Consider the following 22,683-nt stretch of genomic DNA (forward strand, 5'->3'; position numbering starts at 1 on the left):
AGGATATGAAATTTCAATTCAATGATGAATTTGTATTTTATAAAAAAAGTTATTAATATATAATAATTGACATAATTTAATTTTAATTAGATTACCTCTCACATATATATATAATTAAATTGATCCCTCTAATTAAAATGATTGTTAAATAAACTCAAACATTGCTTATTTTTCATTATAAAAAAAAATATATGCACTGATAATAAGAATTTTATACACTATCACTGTATGATGTACTGATTATCTATAAATCTTTACCCGAACATCAATATTACAAATTTTTTTCATTATACAATTGTTTAATAAGTATAAATAAATGATGAAGATTTTCTAAGAGCCATCAACAAGCTCAAGGGTCATATGAACCTTGACATGGCTTCAAACCCCTTTGTGTTTATGAATTTTGGAGTATAAAAATGAATCAACCCTAGCAACAAGCCAATACTAGAAGCCTCGGTTAGCAAAAATATACTATACTCACAACAAAAATGAGATTATATGCACAACTTTCACCACTTAGAACCTTGTGCATGCATTGCCCTGGGTTGAAGGCAGTAATCACTGGCTATGTGAATGACTCGGAGCGCGATAATAAGAACCCGAATCTCGAGTTTTCGCGAATGAATGGAGGTGGCTCTACATCTGCTACTTGTATTCGTTGCGTTGATTTGGAAATGTCATCTACTGAAAATGGTATGCTGCACCCATAAAATATGGTTTATGAGAAAGGAAGATGAATCTAAAGACCAGGCAATGGAATATTAAATTGTTTGCTTGAGTTTATAACATACTATCACCAGCTGTCGCGTCCTGATTTTCGGCTACGCGACACATACCTTGTATCATCATCTAATAGAAAAGAACTGTTGATAGCATTGTTAGAGTCCTCAGACATCATTGTTCTCATGCTTGCTATAACCTGCATGTTCAAGAGAGATTTTACATGTTTAGATTTATCACATTCACAATTGCTGAAGGTTTCGATTCAGAAGTAGACCAAAATGTCAAGGGTTCAATTACTAGGAGCGACACTTGTTGGGAGGGACATCCATGCACTCCAAAAAGGATTAGTTCCTTACCATTAAGGTGAGAGGATACCCTTGGTTATACCAAAAAACATTCACACGTGATTCAACTTGGGAATTCGGCACATGATGTGTACATTGAAATAGAAAAATACTATAAGCAAATCAGTATTAACAAAATCAGCAACATTAACTTACATCTGTGGACACAGTGTGTGTGCCATATTTGTCATCCCAATACATTGTACTGATCCTGTATAACTGTTGTATACTCAGAACCTGCAGCACCAAAAGATCATAGTTAGGAGGAAAATCAAAGAGAACTGTGATATTACAGAAAGTTAAAAGAAAGAAGGCACCAACATGGCAAAGTTCCTTTGTGATTTCATTCATCGTCTTTTTCGGTTTTTGATGTGTCACCTGAGATATAAGATTGAAAGTTAGCCGATGTCACTACGAGCAATATTGAATCGAATTTGAATCTATAAAAAATGACTCTTACTAGGAATCCAACAGCCTGCCTGATATGCTTTAGTTCCTCCCAAGCTGAACCAACATACTGTACAAGACAAATTCAGGTTGAGACATAAAAAGTGGAAAAAGTAAAAGGTCTAAAATGGCTGATTGGTTCTCACCTCTTCTGTTGCCTCAACGCACCACTGTTCTAATTCACCCAAACCAGACTTTACAAACTCCCCATTACTGAATGAACAACACTCGCGGCGCAACAGAAGACTGGTAATGATCACATTAAATTAAACCCATCAAAATGACTGCATTTTAGTTGCAGCACATGCTATTCAAAGACACACATGAACAGAGAGAGAGATTACCTGTTGAATAATTGAACATTAATGAAGGAGAATGTTTGGGTGAACACGTTACGTATCAACAAGGATGGAACCTATTAAGAAAGAACTTCAGACTTCAAGATCATATTCAGACAACAATGGAAATGGAGTAAACATCCAATGTTCAAGGTTAGAGCTCACATAGTTTGCTTTCATAATCTTTAGATAATTGTCTAAGCTCTTCACAATACTTTGCCAGTGAGCAATTAAAGCTTTCTGAGCAACTGCATTAGTATGTGTACGTCCTTTTATTGAGCTTTGTCGTGAGGTCTTTGGAGCCTGCAGATGATTTATCATAAAGAAAAGATACATAAATAAACCCTCATAATTGTGCTTCTGAAGTCTAACCTACATAGACAAAAAGCATAGCCATGAAAAATGCACTAGCAATGTAGGGATTAATCTAACATATTTCTTTGCCTAACTCAATCAATGTTTTTCTCATTTTCATGTAAACAATAACCAAGTCTTTTCTCACTAGGTGAGGTTGGTCACAAGGAACACATGAGGTGATAATATCCTATAATGAATTATGTATATATAAAAATCATTTATTACCTTAATTCTTATTTATCTATTCCTTTGCAAAAAAACAAGTTCGTTAAGAAGTGTAATGATTGTGTTGATTTACATGACATTTATTGTGTTTTTTCCAGACTCTACCCTCTTTCTAAGTCTCATCATTAGTTTGTCCCACTACTTACTTGAATTAAGAAAATATTAAATAAGAGTAAAATGAAAAATAACAATTAATGCACCTTTGAACTTTTAAACAGGACAATTAAAAAAAGTTCTTTAAAATAGACAAATAAATAGGAACAAAAAGGCAGATCATTTAAATATTTCTTAATGGACCTACAGTTTTTGTAGGTCTTATTCTTCCTATAGCAATTTGGCTACTCTCCAACTGATCAACTTCTCCTAATGAGTGTTTTTACATGTCTAATCACCTAAAACGAGATTCTACCATATTTTTTATAATAGTCATTACTTCAATTTTCTCTAATGCATTCACTCTTTACGGTGTCTTTCTAGTGTTTCCATTGAATTTACACTCTTATTTACTGCCCTGCATTTAATCACACATAACAACACAGTTCTAATAGTTGTGCGATAAAATTTTCCCTTAAACTCAAGTGATACTTTTTTTAATCACAAATAACATCTGAAACACTCTTCCTTTTTGTTCACTCCATTTGAGTCCTATGGTTTACATCTCCCTCTATTTTACTGTAATTTTATATGAAGGACACAAGGTACTTAAATCGTGTGACTTGTAGTATGGTATGGTCTAAAATATTCACCTCCAAGCTAGAATTAGTGCCTCCCACTAAACCTATAGTCCATATACTCTATCTTACTTCTACTCGAATGAAAACCATGTGCTTGTAAAGTGTATCTTCACGTCTCGAACTTTCCATTTATTTCCTTTCTCGACTCTCTATCTAGGAGTATATTATTTGCAAAAAGCATACATCCTGGAACCAACTCTTGGATATGTTCACTAAGCACATCCGAGTCTGACATAAAGTATGGACTCAAAAGTAAAAAAAAAATTCTTCTAATCAGAAATCTTCAACAATCACTTCAATTCTTTTTTTTCAAATTTGAGTACAACATCTTTTATGATTCTTTCTAAATAACATGCTATTCACTTAAAAGTCACATGTGGTTGCCAATTCTTTAAAACATCTATAGTTCGTAACCATAGAGAAATACTCGTAACTTTGTTTTTCAATTTCCCATAGCTTTATGTAAAAAGAATAAAAACTTTTCACAATGTACCTGGATGCACAATCCAAGTAATGGAGATATCTCCTTTTTTAGATTGTCTCGTATCATTCCATATATTTTTTCAAGGAAGGCAGTGAGTTGTTGCTTAAAAAGAAGTGCAGGATATTTTGCTTCCACTTGCCGTAAATCATTCAATCTGCCAAGTCCTCTACTGTTTAATGATGACACAGAACTTTGGGGAGATGCCCTCAGCCCCTAGAATCAGAGAAGGGAAACAAATGTGTACAAATATATAAGAAATTTAAGTAAACAGATGGTAAAAGCATAGCCAAAAAGGATAAGCAATTGCTTCATACCTGAGACACTCTTCCAAACAGAGGAGATGATGCTGTTCTTCGCCGTTGAGGTGTAGAACTAGCTGGCCCACTTGCTTTGAGCGTCCGTTGCAGTAGCAACGACAAAGTAGATGTATTACACAACCAATAGGCTAATACATCAGTATTATCCTGAGCCTTAATAGTGCAAAAGTCAGTTTTTAGTGAAATACTTTTAGTGTTTAAATGCAAAAGCATGTTTTTAGTGAAATATAAGCATGTTTTTAGTGAAATACTTCTAGTGAAATATAAGCATGTTTAAATGCAAAAGCGCATGAGGACTGACATAAATCCAATAAGTTACCTCAACAACTGAAGCAATTGTTTTAATGATACGGTCAAAGACATTCGTTCTTTCGACTTCAAATGATCTCCAGCGAAGAAGGCATCTATATATAACACACGCAACAACAGGTTTGCCACCAGAAAACCCCAAATCCTGTGATATGCACTTGATCAACAAGTCTTGATTCTCCTGAGCAAGAAAAACAGATTTTAAGTGAAATTGACAAGCAAGGACGAAAAGGACTGAAATTAGCAAACATGGTTTCAATGATCCCACACATTAAAATAAGATATTATTTGTAACTGTTGTAAATTATATGGTTATTAGGACGGGTTATCAGTTGCCATAGATTTAGCCTATTTTAGCAAAATAGTTATTTTGCTAGGTTTATATATAGTAACGAAACTGTGTATTCATTCAGAAAATATTCCGTATTTTCACAATCAAGTATATTTAACAGATTCATATTTTAAGTGCATCTAACTGGACACTCACTTGCTGCTTCTCATTGAGAATTTTTTGTGGTTTTCCCTCAGATTCAGGTTCACGTACATGTGGTACAGTAAGAGTCATACCCTAGAACAGATAAAAGGTCAACATTTTACAAACTAAACAAAACCTTCCACTCCCAAAACTATTGCAAATATGTAATCATCAATGGCAACACTTCCTCTTACTGATATATCCTTTTCTCCACCATTTAGAGCATTCCCTTTTTCTGGTGTCCTCTGAAAATTGTGCACAAAGAATGTCATTATAAATCTTGTTTCAAACGTAAAGAACTCAGAGTAATGACCACATGTTTTTCCTTACATGAATAGTCACTGTCTTTGGTCCACCAGATAGAGCTTTTCCAGTTGGAGATACTGCAAGGGCTTGCAGACGAAGAACTTGATTTTCTGATTCCATATTTGAAATTTTATCCTCCAGCCTGAATTGTAGAGTATTTTTTTCAAAGAGAATAAGTTGGATTTTTATCAACACCGCTTTAGATGGTTATTCATGCTAGAAGTGTATTATGCATACAACAGAGGCACACACAGAAAAAAAAAACAGTACACAACATATTCAAAATAAACCACATTCCAAGGCTTGGGATATTTGTTCTTTCACAAAAATGTGATGCCGTATGGAATAATGTGCCCTACACCCCTGAAAGTGCATGAAAATGATTTTTTCAATTTTCTCCTTTATTTTCTTATTCTTAGAGGCCAGTGAACAGTGCTGTTACTGAAGGAATGTGACCATATAGGCAACCAAGGCCTTTATGTAGACCCAACTAGAGAATTGAGATTTGCAGTACCAGATGCGTGCAAAGTAAAAAGGGAAAGTTTACAGTACCAGATTGGACCCGATTCTTAGTTTCTTGTAGTGAAAAAGTTTAAATTGCATGTAAGTAGTATGGACAGTAGTGCTCACTAACTATATAGCTCTCTAGCCCTCAACCTTTTTACTAACCTCTGAACCAATTCTTGGAGTTGATCCACTTTGTGCTCATAATTGTCAACTTTTTTAACCAGCTCTTCACTTCTAGCCTCAGCCTCAGCCTGAGCTTTTCTGGCCTCTTCTTTGGCCTTTCTTTCCAACACCAGTGATTCCTGTATGATTAATCAGGAGATTAAATTGGAGAGTCAATATGTTCCCAGTCATTCATAGCTAATAAGTTTTAAGATTCTAACGAAAACCAAAGATGACATCTTTTGTCTTTTCAAACTCTCTAGGTGCAGAGGCTGAATCGATCCCATCCAAACCAATTATCAATGGATGTGTGTTACAAAAGAAGCTAGAAAAATCCAATTTTAGTTGAACTCACCCATGGCAGGATGAGCTGTCTTGATATAATCATGTATTACTACTTCAATAACTTTGAGAGATGAGTGAGGTCCAAGGATTTTTTGGACATTGTAGGAATCAATCAGAAAAAAATAATGACCAAGGAAAATAAGAAACAAACTAGAAGCATTCATGCAATGTCAATTGATAGTTTGCCACTTAGCTATTTCGGTTAAAGAAAGTATCCACTTTGCCTTTCCAAATGATGTTTTTCAAGAGAACACATGGCTAATACAGTAAATGATATAAATAAATGGTGTATTATATTTTATTTTCTTGGAAGGCAAAGTTTGTTTTCTTCTTTTTCACAGGGAGGGGGGAGAGAGAGCTGCCGGGTTTGAACACAGGTTCTCACACTTAATGTCCCGCAGCTCTAGCATGAGCTGACTCTTGGGGACAGATGATGCATTATCTATTTAATAAAAAAATTCTTACATTCAAACTATTGATATCACCCATCAAGGAATTAATCTTTTCAGTATCTTGAATTATAACAGGAGTCTCCTTAATAATGGGAGGTGCTTGTTCAATGGCTTTACGAGCTGCCTCACGCTCTTTGATGACCTTGGAATTTGCTTCTTCTACTTGTATTTGCATTGCGTGCAAAGAATTCTGTAATTTAGCAATTTGTTGTGCCTTTTCCTCTTCCAAATCAGTCTGTGAATCAGACAAAAACATGATTAGCTTATGGCAAAAAATGCACCATTAATATGTGATAAAGATCGCAACCAGATATTAATATAAAATTATAAATAAATGATAATGAGGTTACTCTCAAACGCTTCTCAATTTGAAAACGCCATGTAAGTTCTTCAACACGCTTTTCCAGTTTGTCTTTTGCTTCTATAAGGGTCCCTGTTTCTCTTGCAGCCTGAATGAAGTTATACAATTTGTTACTCCCTACGGTAGCTACTTGTAAAGCAATGAAAGTACAGATTAATTACACAAACACATAGAAAGAGAACATTTCAGACCATTTTAAGCTTTCTAAGTTCCCTCCTAGCAACCCTTCTCCTCCAAGCACACTGAGTGACAACCGCTGCCCTTTGTAGTCTTTTATAATAGGAATGTGCAATATGCTGTCGTATATGAGCCTGAAGCGATTATAACAGAAGATCATTATGGCAAGGCAAATAAGCAATTCGTGTGGTCATTTTCTCAACTAAAAGTCTATAAACTATGAAGACGATCAACAAGATAACCTGGATAAGAATTGCAGCCTTTATTTGCATTCTAAATCTAAATTCGCCGCGAGCATTCATAGCCCTTAAACCTGTCTGTATTGTGATTGCAGATGACCGTGCTGTTAAGTATGACTTCCTGGCAATGTATCCTCTGAAGTTCTTCTCAATTTTCACAGCTGCTGCTTCTCGTCGTAACTGCCCATACAGCTTCCGAGCCAATATGCCTATTTGTTATTGAAAAACACTTTAAGAATCAATAATATCATATTATGACAAACAGTTCATATAGGTGAACCCATATGAAGAAAGAAACCATCTTTAAGAGAATGATTCAACTATTTAATGCAGCATGAACGCAAAGAAGCTCAAATACTTAGTTCGACATGGATATTGGAATACTTTTAAATTTAAGATAATCAACATATGTAAACACAAATATATTGATATAATGCTAGGGGTTAGGGGTATTGTATATAAGAGTATTACAGATTAGGGTTTACTTTACTTTTGTAATTGTAGAGATAGTTATTAAAACTAACTAGTAACTTTTGAGAGAAGCTAACTCACCTTCTATAAATAGAGGTGAGCTTCTCTCTTGTAACTAACTTTCATTTTGTCAATAATATTGAAGAGTGACACTTACCACACTCTTCTCTCTCGTCTTCACTCTCTCTTATCTCTTTTCCCTTTCTCATTCCATCTTTTCTTACGTGGTATCACTCGCTGTCATGGCCAATGCCAATGACGATCCTTCTGTGGATGCCTGATCTCCACCATTATCATCTTTTGCTGCTCCAATTCAAGCTCGTTCTCCATCACTTTCTCTTCAACCACCAGATACATGATCATTTTGCTTTTTCTTCCATACAACATAATGCATATTCCGAGTTTCCAGTTACAATGATACCATCATATTTCCAAAAACTAAATGGTGCCCTTCATCAGTGACATGCACTTCAATGTCACACAGTATTAAACCAGCGTCATCTTCAATATATCAATGCTTCCCGGATCCCCATGCTAACATGTTCATATTTAATGACCATGAAATACATACTTGTATACAGCAATTAGTATGTCTCCTAGGATCTAATTGGGTTTCCTAAAAAGTAAAAAAGTATATGTTGAGCTGCAAATTCGATATGATTGATTTGCACCAATCAAGGTCCTAGTTTTTTATGAAGCTTTAAATGGCATAAAACTTCAGAAATCCAAAAAATAAAATCAGTGCCTAAGGATAAATGAACCTAGCCAGTAGACACATCCACCTTCTTCACTATTTATCTGTCCATTTTGAAGAATTTGTTGTTCCTATTTATCTGTCTCGTTTAGAATTTCAAGAGTGCATTAACATCTATTTTCCACGTTTACCCTTATTTAATACTTTCTTGATTCACGTAATTAGTGGAAAAAATTAATGACCACAAAGAAACACAATAAATGTTATGTAAATCAACACAAACATTACATTTCGTATGGGACATGTTTTTTGCAATGTGACAGGTAAATAGGAATGTGGTAGCAATTCACAAGAAAACAAGCAACTTCTAGACCAAAGAGTGTGACTTACAAGAACTATGAAACAAAAAAAATCAAACCAAATGAAGTAAGAGAGTTGAGGATACCTCGCAAATTAGATTGCAAAAGAATTGCAGCTTGACGTAATTCAATGAATTCCTTGCGTGCAATATGAGTGCGTATTTGTCTCTGGATTATTCTGGCAGCATTTCCAAGAACCACTGCTCTTCTTGAATCCAACTCGGCCATCTGACCAGCTCTTAGGAAAATCTTTGTCTTGCCTATCTGACAAACCATAATAAACCTTGTATGAATTTAGAGTTTACAAAGTCCAAGGTATTGATAGGCTTCCAAAATTCTGAAAAATTATTAGGCACCAAAACTATCTTCTAGACATAAAAACTAGAAAATTTTAACTTTAGCAATTCTAGAGTCAATTGAAGATGCAAAGATATTAGGGGCGGGATTCTAGAATTAATACTTTCAATTACGGGAAGTAGAAAAGCATTTTCATGTAAGTTTATAATTCAGTTTTATCTTTTATCAACCATTATCCATAGACAAATCTACAACATGATACACTAAATGGTTATTCCAACAGCTTCCATATGGTTGCTTCAATGTCATACCTATGCTATTTTCTAATCAAACAAATCAAAAAAATTCTGGTGGTGCTAGTCACTGCATAGTTTCACCATGTATGGTTAAAGAACAAGGATTGCTATACATATTTAGGGTATCATTCATATAGGCAACTACTGTGGCTTGGTTACTAATCCTCATTTTTCATATTTTGTCTCTCCACCATGCACAACTATCAACAAATTCAGGGTGTCTGGTGCATGGGACAACAAAAGCGAAGTGGCATAGCAAAAGTAGCTGAGTCACAGTAGAACATTTTGTTTTATATGTTGTTTGGTGGTATATGCATATCACAAGCATAGCAGTGCAAAATATACTACAATACCATTTAAAGATTCAACAACATTTATAAGGGTAATCCTAAAATGATGCATTGGTGACAGTGGTGGTGAGGAAAGGAGGTAAGGGGCTAGGGGTGAGTTTGTGGTTCTTCTATATTTAGTGATGTGGACAAAATTTTGTCCCTGGTTATTGGATGAAAAAAGAGTTTTGTAAAGTCCTCTAATTAGCCCATTGTGTTGTCCATTGCCTAGTTTAAAAATAAAACAAGAGAAAAATCTTTTTGCGTTGTGTTGACCCTCATTTTTTAGCAAATTAAACACAAGTTTACTAGAAGTACTAAATCACCTGATAGCCTTTCATACAAATTTTATCCAGGACCTTTTGGCATGCAACCTTCTCATCATAGCTGAAATGGAACAATCAGAAATAATTAACCGGGGGTTGCAATGCATGCAATAGAACAAGGAACTAAAAAATAAAGCAGTACAGTTGCTGGTATAGATATCAGATATTTCATACAAATATGTTTGAAAGGAAAACACACAAGCACCAATTTGAAGACAAAAGGAGCCTAAAAAGGAGATGAAATTTACTTTCCATATAGAACTTCAGGGTAAAGAACACCAAATCGGTTAAGAAACTCATAAAAGGTCTGCCTGGTAGGATATCCAGCACAGCTGATTCTAATTGCCTCAAGAACACCCTGAAGCAAATAACAATAAGATAAATAATCAAGTGTACACGGATGTCAAAGACATTGCTCCTTTGCATGCTTCAATAATGACAATAAAAGAGCACAATATACTCACACCACAGCGTAATTGGTGGATAATGTTGACATTTTCAAAAATACCAGGCTTGAGGACATTGTTTGGCTTCACACATCTGATATAGTGAGGTTCTGTTGAATTGAGGATCTCCATCAGAGATTGAAGTTGTAACTGCACATTTTTATAGACATATATCATTTAATTGTTATAAATCATAAAAACAAGCACTTCATTTACCTGAGATGTGGATGTCAAAGATTTAATAATTCATAAGAGATTCATATAAATGGCATGCATATCGACCTAGTATCATCATGGCTTTGACTTTCAAAAAGCGAAGCCAGAACTTAAAGAACAAGTATAGAAATTTGAATGTCTGCCGAATCAAATTTTGATGTCAGTAATTCACTCTTCATGCAATAGTGATTATTAAGAAATCTATGAGAAGGAAAGTAAAACAAGTGATGAAAGTAATGAATTGCTAAAGTATGTAATATGAAAAAACACTGGCATTTTTACAGCTGCAGCTGATACATCTCAAATTTTGAATGTCTGCCGAATCAAATTTTGATGTCAGTAATTCACTCTTCATGTAATAGTGATTATTAACAAATCTATGAGAAGGAAAGTAAAACAAGTGATGAAAGTAATGAATTGCTAAAGTATGTAATATGAAAAAACACTGGCATCTTTACAGCTGCAGCTGATACATCTCAAGGGCAGTTCAAGTACCCATGGCTTTCTAGTAAGTGGAATAGTGGATATGCAACCAATAGTAAGCATTTTCAAGATAATACTACTACCCAATGAAACTTCTACAACCAGGAAAAATAGAACCACCACAAGTAAATTATACAAGGACAATCATAATGATCTTGATTAAATAGTTGAGTTCTATGCAGAATATGAGCCAATCACAGTTATCTGCCCACATTGGGGTTCTAGATACTGGGTTAACCATTTAGAAGATAAAAATTGTGAGGATTGCAACACATTTATTTTTCTACCCACATTATAAGCTCCAAAAATACTGACAATTTGTTTATCCATAATTCAGCTGCTCAAAGTGTTTATTGGAATAATTGAGATGGAACTACCTTAAGTACAGAGGTGTTTAAAAACTAAAATAAGTGATTCTCCCTACAAGAAAGTACAGGATATCTCAGAGAAGATCAATATTGGTAGAATTAGAGTATTTGGTAGGAGTGGATGCAGACTATAACATTAACCAATGTAGATATTATAGGATATAGTCATTTATATGGCATCACCTCTTGTGGCCTACAAATAAATATCTTAGTGCATTTAGAAAATTTTTCCTGTACAATTATAAGATCTGCAATGTTATATGAGACTGAATGTTGAGCGGTGAAATGCCAACAAAAGAATAAAGTTCATGTAGTAGAGATGATAATGTTGAGTTGGACGAGTGAAAACACTAGACAAGATAGGATTAGAAATGAATGCATTAGGGGAAAGTTGGAGTAACTCCTATTATAGAAAAGATGGTAGAATCACTCCGCAGGAGGTTAGGATATGTGTGGATCAGACTGGTAGAAGCCCCAATAAGGAGAGTAGATCAAATGAAAGTTAGTCCAATTCCTAGAGGAAGAGGGAGACCAAGAAAAACTACAGGCAAAAGGATTAGGAGAAATTTAGAAATCAATGTTTTATCAATGAACATAATTTATGATAGAGTATTATAGTGTCGTTCAATCCATGTAGCAGACCTCACCTAGTGAGATTAAGGCTTGGTTTTTTTATTTGGTCATAGAGATTGGAAGGCCCACAATATTAATGTATTCGTGTTTATATTAATTTCACTTTGTTCTCTTTTTTAGAGAATGTAATCAAATTCATTTTGAAATTCACTCTATTACTTTCTGCTAATTAATTTTTCCCTTTTACCATAAAAGAAAAGGACCATAATCAAATACCATTGAATATCAGGTATGCTTTCTACAAATTAAGTAGGCAAAACCAGAGACCTTGGTCCATTTAAAAGAGCTCCTAAAAAAATACTATCAACTAACATACCTTAAAACGAGACCCTGTTGAAGAGAACTTGGACGATTTTGAAGACACCTCTGGAGAACAAGGGAATAGACCTGCCACAAATGAGCATTTCGAGAGTGTCAGCAGATCCTGATGTTCTGCGACCACGTAATCCTTGTTTTTTTCTAGAAACATATCAGCCTGATATATAACCTGGACAAAGAAATGAAAATTATAAAGAAGACAAAAGCAACATATTTGTGCAACAATTGTAGTTAAAAATGGTACACAAAGGAATAAATGAAAGAAAGTCAAATATATCTACCTCTCCTGCATAATGAGATATGGTAAAACTAGTCTGAGAAAGTTTAGGTTTGATAAAGCGCTTGTTGTTTTTGAACGTTTGGTACAAACTCTGAGCAAATGTGTCACGTGTGGACTTAGGAAACATACTGTGTCACAACCAAGCTAATGAGTCCAACCAAATTAAGATGTCCAGGCAATGCCTGATATAAGTCCCCTACACACCCAAATAACCACAAACTAGAAGTAGCATACAATTATAAAACTAACAAAAATCAAGTGATTGTGCAAAAGATATAAAGCATCTTCATTCTCTATAACTTAGCAGTGTCTGATAAACAGTGAAGTTTCTATTGGTCCCGTACCAGGCTTCATCAAGAAGTGCAATTATTCCACCGGGTTTCTGCAAAGATTGAATAATAAAATTGTAAGTATCTGAGTTCCTTGTAGGAAAATGAGAGAATTTGTACGACTAAAGAGCACATTATACTTCATTAGCATTTGAAAAGCTATGCATTTTCTTAAAAAAGAGAACAAAGTGAGTTTTGTACTTATAACTGGTTATAAACAAATCACATGCTTCAGAGTTCAGCAGACATAAAAGAAACTAACAATGCATTAAGCAATAGTAAATACTTTCTCAATTAGATCCAAAACATCTTGGTTGTCAACAAACTCTATATAACTCCAATTGATCTCTTCTTTGGTGTATTCTTCTTGTTCCATTTTAAAGACATGCTGCAAGAATTGAACAATGATAAAATATATCAGGGAAAAAATAAATATCAAAATTTAGATGGCAAATTGTATCAGAATTTATCGAACCTGATTAAAGTGTTGTTGTAGCTTTTCATTTGTAAAATTAATACAGAACTGCTCAAAACTTTAAAACGAAATTTATTAGATGCAAAGCTAAATACCGAATCATACATGCAGATGAAGTATTAGCTAACCTGTTGACCTTAAAACTTTCAAACCCGTAGATGTCAAGAACTCCAATAATAGATTTTGAATTTGGATCTTGGCCAATTGAAATATTAATCTTCTCCACAAGCCTAAAAGAAATTATGAGAATAAGAAACCTAATGAATGTAGAACAATTATCGATCTAATCATATAACCTTATTTTCTAGGAGAAATTACAACAAACAATAACTCCTTCACGTTGTTGTGAGGTTATTTCAACTATAAATATGATTATTGTTTTTCTGAAGTAACAATTTATAGTTTATAGATGGTTAGCCATATTCACAGTTGATAATCATATCTAAGTGTGGCTATTCAGTCCTGAGAAAGGATAAACTTGTTTAGGTCTCTTTATACAATACATTGACTTGAGGTATAGCTCTATTGAACTTTGCAGTTTGCATTAATTAGAATGTGGATCTCCATGAGGGACAATACAGTATTGCAAACAATAAAGCAGAAATAGCACAAAAGATTTATTACCAATCAAACAAACGTGAATAAATGGTTTTAGCTAGTGCATCTCTGCTACCAACAGCTGCAATAGAATCAAGGGTTCTTGTAATAACCTCCTCAGGTGTTACCATCACACGCTTGATTAATGCATCTTCCAAGCTCATAGTATCACACCTATAATAGTATTATATATCAAAAGTAAAGAGTAATAACGTAATCATGATACAATCATGAAACCAATCATGAAATGCACAAAAGGATTGGATTAGAGCATACTTAAGAAGTTTGGCAGTCATATTAAGATGGAACCTAGACTTTTCATCCTTGATTACTGAAGAGTCAATCTCCTCTCCTTTTGAAAATTCAACATTTCCAAGGTGTAGAATTGCTGCAACAACCCTAAAAATTGCCTCCTGAAATATATTGCAATATCAATAAAGTAACTTCAACTTTCTATTCTATTAACAAATACAGTGTAGGAAGACTAACCTGCTCTTCCTTGCCGATTCCAATACTATCCATTGCCCTTAGAATTGCAACATACTCGTCTGCATTGCTGACACCATCCAGTTCATAGCAGTTGGATTGATTTAAGTAATGGAAGGAGCTTGGATGTCCCAGCTTATACTTCTCTTTTACCTATAAAATATGGAGTTGTCGAAATTAAATTGGACCTATATTATATTAACATAGGATCAATCTTTTGATGGAAAAAGGAGCATTTCAGACCAAGAAAAAGCCTTTTTACCTCAGCCGGTGCAGCACAAAGAAGATAAAAGCAATGGTAATTTCTTTCTGGATCAGAAATTTGACAAACGCGGGACCTTTCAAGCAAGTATGTCCGTATGGCTGCCCCAGAGATCCTTCCCTTGTTGTCAAATTGGATCTCCACAAATTTACCAAAACGACTGCATCTCAGTATCAGCAGAAACATGATAAGTGTTATATCAACTCTGATTTTTGAACATGAAAATATTTATAATCCATTTTTATTTATATTTTACAAGGTTTATGAAATAATGCAAGGTCAGGTTGCATATTATAGACCTACGTAGAGAGTCCGACCCTTCTTGCACATAGTGCGGGCTTACCTTTTTAGTCAATAGTGCAACATAATACCAGCAAACATAACCCATTATTCCAATATTAAATATATTTTAGCTACGGATGTAGTGATCTGGTGATCTCATCCATCTTGTTTAACCACCATATTTGACCACAGTTTGGGTAAAAAGAATTATGAAAAAAAATGGTTCTTTCTCATCATTACATGATCTCCCTATCAATCTCATTCATTGAAGTAATATAGTCATAATCACTTTCCTAGACCATTTAATAACGAAGTTTGTTTTACTATAAACTCAATGCAGCTTCCAAATCTCACCTTGAGTTATTGTTTCTACCTGTTTTTGCATTCCCAAATGCTTCGAGAACTGGATTAGACTGCAGGTATTTAGTACAAAAGTAAGAATGGGGAAATAACTACCATTCTTATTTTAAAACCCTACATATCTAACAAAACTATGCAAAGAAATAAAATAATAGAATGAACTAAGGCATATACACAAAGATAGAGTATCTAAGGGGGGGAAAACAGCTCCATCATACTTCCAGAACTTGCTGTTCAACCGTACGCCCTTCCAATCCAGACCGTCCCCCAAGGTAAGCAAGATATTGCATAAGCATCTTTGTTGTCTCCGTCTTACCTGCCCCACTCTCACCACTTATCAGGATCGAGTTGCTTTTTCCGTCATTAAACATTGTCCTAACAAAACGGACATGAGAATAAGTGAATCATAACAAAAACAACACAGAAAGCCAATGACACAGACACCTACTAGTTACCTGTACGCAACATCTGCAACAGCAAAAACATGGGGACTCAACTCTCCAAATGCAGCTCCCTTATACTGTTCCATCATGTGAGTATCATATAAATGCGGAAATCTTTGAAATGGGTTTACTGCAATCAGGATATTGCCAGTATATGTCTGAAACAACGTTGGAGGAGTAGCATGGTTACAATAACCACAAGTTTCTACTTTAACTAAACCCAAGCAATTTCAGCATTCAATGAAATAATTAAAGTAATAGTATCTTACATAGATTTCATTGAGTTCATATCTAGTTGCTAAGTTATGAAGAACTCCTGGTTCATGCAAATATGATAGTTTTGTCATGTCGTCCACACCTCTAGGTTGGGCTTCACATTCCTTGGGAAAAACCTTTGAGATATTTGTGACAATCTGCAATCATATTTTCATGCCATTAAATACACAATCCAATGTCATAGGTGTTAGAGATACAATAAAGTGATTCATGTGCCTTCAGCCAACAACTTAAGCATTTGGTAGAGATGGTTCATGACAAAAAAATAAGAGTGGTCCAGTGCACAAGGGTCCCACCTAGTGAAGTCTGGGGAGAGTATATGTACGCAACCTTACTCTCACAAACGAATGGGTTGTTTCCAGGATTTGAAACCATGACCTCTAGGTAACAAGGTAACCAAACTTACCGTTGCCTAGTTCATGACATAGTATCGAATTCTTTATAACCAAGTTGTCATGGGTTCAATTCTTGTAGCCCCTATAAAAATGGGTATATGTATTAGCCATACTTCAAGCCTAAAAGGATCTTTTGCGAGGGAGCGTGCTAGAGATATAGTAAAGTCATTCATGTATGTCAATCCAACAACTTAAGCATTTGGGAGAGATGGTTCATGACAATAGGCACTCTTCAATTAATTGTCAAACAAAAAGGACGCTCCTATAGATAATGTAAACTGAGGAAAACTTTGCCCAATGTGATTACAGATCAAGTATCTTTAATTAATTGACAAACAGAATGATACTCGGTTAGATAATGTGAAGTTGTAAACTGAAAGGAAAACCTTACCCAATGTGATTACAAATCAACTATTTATACAAAATAAAATAACCAAAAGTACAATGTAGTACATGTTTGTACCTAAGACTAAAATATACTTAACCACACAAAACATGTTCTTAATACCCTACTCCAAAAAAACCCCTCAAGGTGGATCAAACATGCTATCGTGCCCAACTTGTTAAACAAAGTTAATCCTACTCCCATTAAGAACCTTCTTGAGGATGTTATGTACCTCTTCTCCAGCTCTAACATGTCTTGTTGCTATAAGCCTATAAGTTCTTACTGAATCATTTTCCAAATGAAGTGGCAATGAGCTTATAAGTGGTTTTCTTTTTCATGGAATACCAAATTTGAGGCAATGTGAATGGCAGCCTGATTGTTACACCACAGCTTTATAGGTGAGCACACCTTCAACGATCTCATCAAGCAGTTGATACACCCATAAAAACTTTTAGAAAGTTTAAACCATAGCTTGATATTCAGACTCTATACTTGACATTGTTATCTCATGTTATTTTTCCCCTTCCATGAGATCAAATTTCCTCCAAGGAACACACAGTAAAGAGTTTGATTTCGATCTACATGACACCCAGCTCAATCTGCACCACAGTACCCTTCTAATCATAAATGGCCATGGTCCTATAGAGAACACCATGGATTGGGGTTTCTTTTAGATACCTCAAGATATGCAAAGGTGCATCCCATTGACAATGTCAAGGGGTGACAGAAACTGACTGCTATACATACTAGGAAAAAGAAGTCTAGACATGTGATGGTTGTTCAGTTTTCCAAGTGGCTTCCTGTACCACTCGAGATCTGATACTAATTTTTCATCATCTTACGACTTTCATGTTTGGAATTATTGGGGTATAACTGGGTTTGGTAAAAGATATTCATTTCTCTAACCAACTGGATTCATGTCTTGTAATAGAATCACATTGTAAATAGTGCATTTCGCTAATTAAAGATACAATATAAGCATTCAGGGCAAGATTTAATAGGATCACATTGTATATGAGAAACATTTACAAAAAGTGATTTAAGGTAGCTAGATTCTTGGAGAAAACTACATTTGCAATTAATTAAAATAATATATTGAGTAAAGAATCTATGTAAACAATATCAACACAGAGAGTACACAGAATTTACTCACTGTTTTCCCATTTGTCGTGCAAACATGAAGTTCTTCACCATTAACTTTAGAAACTTCTCCATCAATCCATGCATGCACTGGATTTTCAACCCAGACATGAGAGCCTACACATATGTTCACTAGAGCGGACTGCAAAGACAAACACATAGGACATTCAAAGCAAACATGTAAATTCATATAAATAGTATGGTCATTCCACAATAACAATCACTAACGATATATTAATTTTAGAAAGTAAATAAGTATTTTACAAAAGAGGAAATAAATATTTTACAAAAATTTATACAATTTCCCATTAAGCTTAAAATTCTGAGAAGATATAAACAAAATGGTGTATATATATATATGGTTGTCAACATCAAGCAACTACAGCTAATAAACCCATATACATTTTATCAAGTAAATTTGTTGAAACAATGCAAGGAAATGTCTTCATTGTCAACCCTAAAGATTTAATATACAAGAGTACACACATAAAATTGAACTTTCTTTTAACAACAAGGCCAATAATGAATAAGATATGAAAGAAGAAAAACAAAGGAATTTTAAATCAACAAACAAAAAGATAAAGAGATAACTGTAGTTAGATTGAAAAGTAATTAAAATGCAAATTGATCTCTGTAAGAAATCCAATAATTGTAGGGAGGTTCTACACAAATTATTATGATGACATTTGTGGTTTGTCAGAATTGGAATTTGACATACATGTTGATGATATTAATGTCGATAAATTTCCTTTTGGGTTGTGCGATTAGGGGTTGCTCAGGTTAGCTTTCAAGTCAACTAAGACCAAGTCCCCTATCCACGAAGGCAAGGGGATAGATTGTTTTCTGTACATTGTCCCAATGCAATTAGAAGAGTTAATTCTCCTCCTTAGTGTCAAGGTTTTAACCAGAGAAGGCAAGGCAAGGATCACACCTCCTTAACCACTAGGCCAACTTTGATAGATTGTTTTCTGTATATTGATTTCAACATTTATTAGTGTTAATGTCATTTCTTGTAGCTTAGCCAACAATTATATGGAAAGACAAGCAATGAGGTTGGCACTCACCAAAATCATTGTCCCATGGTAGTATGACATAATCGGACCACTGTGAATCATGAAATAATCTGAAATATTGGAATGAAGTGGAAATTTGAGGAGAAGTTTTGAACTTTTACTTCTAGAGTTTTCTTTCAACCTTTTACATTTCCCTTCATCAAAATAAGAGAAAATTTCAGCTTTTAAGTTTTCTTTGCTCCTTACTTTCTCTCTCAAACCAAACACAGGGCCAAAATCATGCCAATAAACTTATAACTTATAGTTCAAAATAACACCACACGGGAACAATTTCTCACAAATCTACTCCTAAGTTCCAGTAAAAGACTGAGATCAAATTTCTTCAACATTATTGAGAAAGATTTATTTTCTCGTTATTTCGGAGGTGCAAACACCTGGGTAGGGGAAGGGAAAAGGATCATGGAGGATCAAACCTCCAACATCAACATCACACTCAAGTCCAATTGAGCTTTAAGGTCGTCAACTGATAGATTTGTTATTGAGTCTTCCTACACCAGACACATAATCATCCTTCCTAAGTTAATTTATGATAATGTTTCTATTCTATGCAATCTAGAGGGTAGGAAAAAATAATCCATCCATAATTTATTTCTGGAATAAATTTCTATTAAGTATTGGATATACGAAAAATCTCATATCAGTCCCTTCTTTCTTCAATACTAATTAGCTCCCTCTTTCAGCAACCATTCAAATCTAATGGCCTTTAGTTCCACTTTAGTTAACATTAAGCAAAAATGCATAACATACTATTACAATAGGACTTGAAGAACACTCCCACTTAAATTATAGGCAACTATGCTGAATTGTAAACACTTTTAAAATCTTAATCTCCCAACACTCTAATGAATAATCTTTGTTGCAGTAGTCAATCAAGTTTACCAGGTTGCATTTCTTGTTTTTGTTTCTAAACTATCAAATTGTGAACATTGCCTCCTCAACCTTCTTCGCTAGACAACATTAGACATGGTTGTTTCATAGATCCAATTGTTCCTATCTTCCAATTAGGCATAATTACAAGCCCCTGCCTGCTTTACACATGGTATTTATATGTTTTACGTATTGCAAAATGAAATTGTTGCATGCATTGTGGTGAGTTCTCAGACATTTATTTGCTGTTGATTTCATAAATAATGCTGGGAAGTTCATTAAATATAACCAGCAGCCTATAAATGATTGAAAAATCACCTTCTGTATCCATAATATATGAATTTATTCTAAGTTTTTCCCCATTTAACAACTTGTGTTATGGCCATTTACTGTTTTTCTAGGTTAAAGCATTATTTTATTTCTTAGTTGAAGAGGGCTTCTGTATGCTTTGTTTCTTGTGGTCCTGTTATCAATGAAACTCCTCACAAGCAACTCTAAAATGGTTGCAGCATACATACCGGATACTATGAGGTATAAGTGCTTATTGGGTACTCACTACTCACTACTCACTACCTAATCCCCTACACCCTAAAACATCATTTGTCGCACACTTTGCGTCACTGCATGCACTAAAGTAGTGCAATTGGTCAAAATATTATAATCTATTAACATTCCAATTAAGTTTCGTTTGTTTTAACCAGTTACAAGACCTTGATACTAGGAGTAACACAAAATATCGGATAAATGATGTGATCCCAGCGCAATTACAAGTCATTGACTCATGCAAAACACCAAATTGTGTTGCAAAGTTGTTTGATTTGTTATAAAATGAAACAAGCTACATATTTTTGCTTAATTGAAACCTGAATATTACAAAAAATGTATTTATTTTTTATGATTCAATTACTTCATTTGTTTATGATTCTATGTTTCTATGTGATGTATATCACTAAACGACACTGCACACAATCTTTTAGCAATGCACGGATTCAATCATCCTAATTTTTCAACTCCTAAAATTTCATAAAAGTTTTGAAACAAAATTACATACACGCATCACAATAACCACACATAAAAGTTCCAAAGAAACAAAAAAAAAACACTAGGAGTCAAACAAATTCAACGAAACAGCTAAAAAAGTCAAAGGAAAGTCAACAGCAAAATTCAACCACGTTGCACACGATCTTTTCGAAATGCATGCATCCATTATCATAATTTGTCGCCTCTTGAATTAAAAACATTAGAATTTCATCAAAGTTTTGAAACAAAATTACACACTATACATCAAACTCCAAAAACCTTGATGTTTCGAAAATCACAACATTAGATACACTGTAATTGCATCATCCACCGTTCATATTTAATCATTATTTGACAGTTTATAAATCATTACACCGACACGGTATATTACACTAAAAAACCGTACGAGTGAAACAAATTCAACGGTGCATGTGAAAGAGTGAAAGGAAAATGAAGAAGAAAGGAACGGAATGAGAAAGTAGAATGTCGGAGAATGAAGTTAGTGAGTTACCATGGCGATGAATAAAGCGGTGGAATGGAACTCAGTGAGTTGAATCGGCGGAGTAGAACTCAGTGAGTTCAAGCGGTGAAATGGAACTCGGTGAGTTGAATCGGTGAGTTAGAAATGAAGTTGAAAAATTGAAGCGGAGAAAGAAAAGAACGTTATGGAGAGAGTTTCGTTTCTGAAAAATATGGACGTAACTACATACCAAAGTTTATAAATTGTGAATGAATTTTATATATTATTATTATATCATATATTATTTAGATTAGTTATTATTAACTTTTCTATAAAAATACATATGAATGATGAATAATGTATTGATGATCATGTATATGTATTATATTCTTTTCTATTTCACCAATTATATTTATACTAATTTAATGCTTTGAAATAACTTTTAAAAGTATTAAATATTATATTAAATTACATTTACATCCTTACTTTTAATGAAATATCATCTCATCTTTAATTTCATCCGTATATTATACTTACTAACACCCAATAAGAGATGATTATAAATTCTTAAACAAAAACTAGTGATAAGTATAATTAAATTAAACAAAATATGATATTTGTTAGAGATAGAGCTAAATTGTATAATAATATATACGTCTTCATTATTTTTGGTTCATTATGACATGATATAAGAGTAATTTAAATACATTCTTACAAATATTGATACAATTTGTAACCAATCAAAAATAATGAATAGAGATTGATTCTTATACTATTCAGACATATCTCATAATATATCATATTTTGTTTAATTTAATTACACTCATCACTATATTTTTTTCTTAAAAAATTACATTTATCCATCATGTAGATATAGTTAGCATAGTGTAATTATGTATATAAATTAAGAGTTATTTGTGTAGGTACAAAAAAAAGATAAACAATTTATATAATTTTATTATGATTCATAGTATGGCAGTATAATTTACTTTAAATATTAAAGTTTTAATTTTTA

At 33.9% G+C, this 22,683-nt stretch overlaps 1 protein-coding gene across 1 annotated transcript; it reads right to left on the reverse strand.

The window, feature by feature from the left end:
- Positions 346-21,744, reverse strand: LOC109326188 (myosin-17-like). Its single transcript, XM_019558877.1, has 39 exons — positions 21,720-21,744; positions 18,262-18,390; positions 16,322-16,465; positions 16,065-16,210; positions 15,828-15,984; positions 15,604-15,662; positions 14,968-15,127; positions 14,709-14,858; positions 14,496-14,632; positions 14,247-14,393; positions 13,751-13,852; positions 13,623-13,680; positions 13,434-13,535; positions 13,163-13,200; positions 12,820-12,946; positions 12,537-12,707; positions 10,539-10,670; positions 10,323-10,432; positions 10,075-10,135; positions 8,913-9,090; positions 7,306-7,511; positions 7,078-7,197; positions 6,876-6,974; positions 6,539-6,760; positions 5,729-5,868; positions 5,084-5,201; positions 4,948-4,998; positions 4,766-4,846; positions 4,289-4,459; positions 3,967-4,122; positions 3,662-3,865; positions 2,018-2,155; positions 1,859-1,929; positions 1,661-1,760; positions 1,528-1,584; positions 1,389-1,445; positions 1,224-1,304; positions 837-919; positions 346-698 (listed from the first exon to the last, which is right to left on the reverse strand). The coding sequence occupies exons 1-39, from the start codon at positions 21,720-21,722 to the stop codon at positions 566-568; spliced, it is 4,599 nt and encodes a 1,532-aa protein (XP_019414422.1). The 5' UTR covers positions 21,723-21,744; the 3' UTR covers positions 346-565.

The sequence above is a fragment of the Lupinus angustifolius genome, chromosome LG14 (genome assembly GCF_001865875.1).
Source record: "Lupinus angustifolius cultivar Tanjil chromosome LG14, LupAngTanjil_v1.0, whole genome shotgun sequence".
NCBI classification, from domain to species: domain Eukaryota; kingdom Viridiplantae; phylum Streptophyta; class Magnoliopsida; order Fabales; family Fabaceae; genus Lupinus; species Lupinus angustifolius.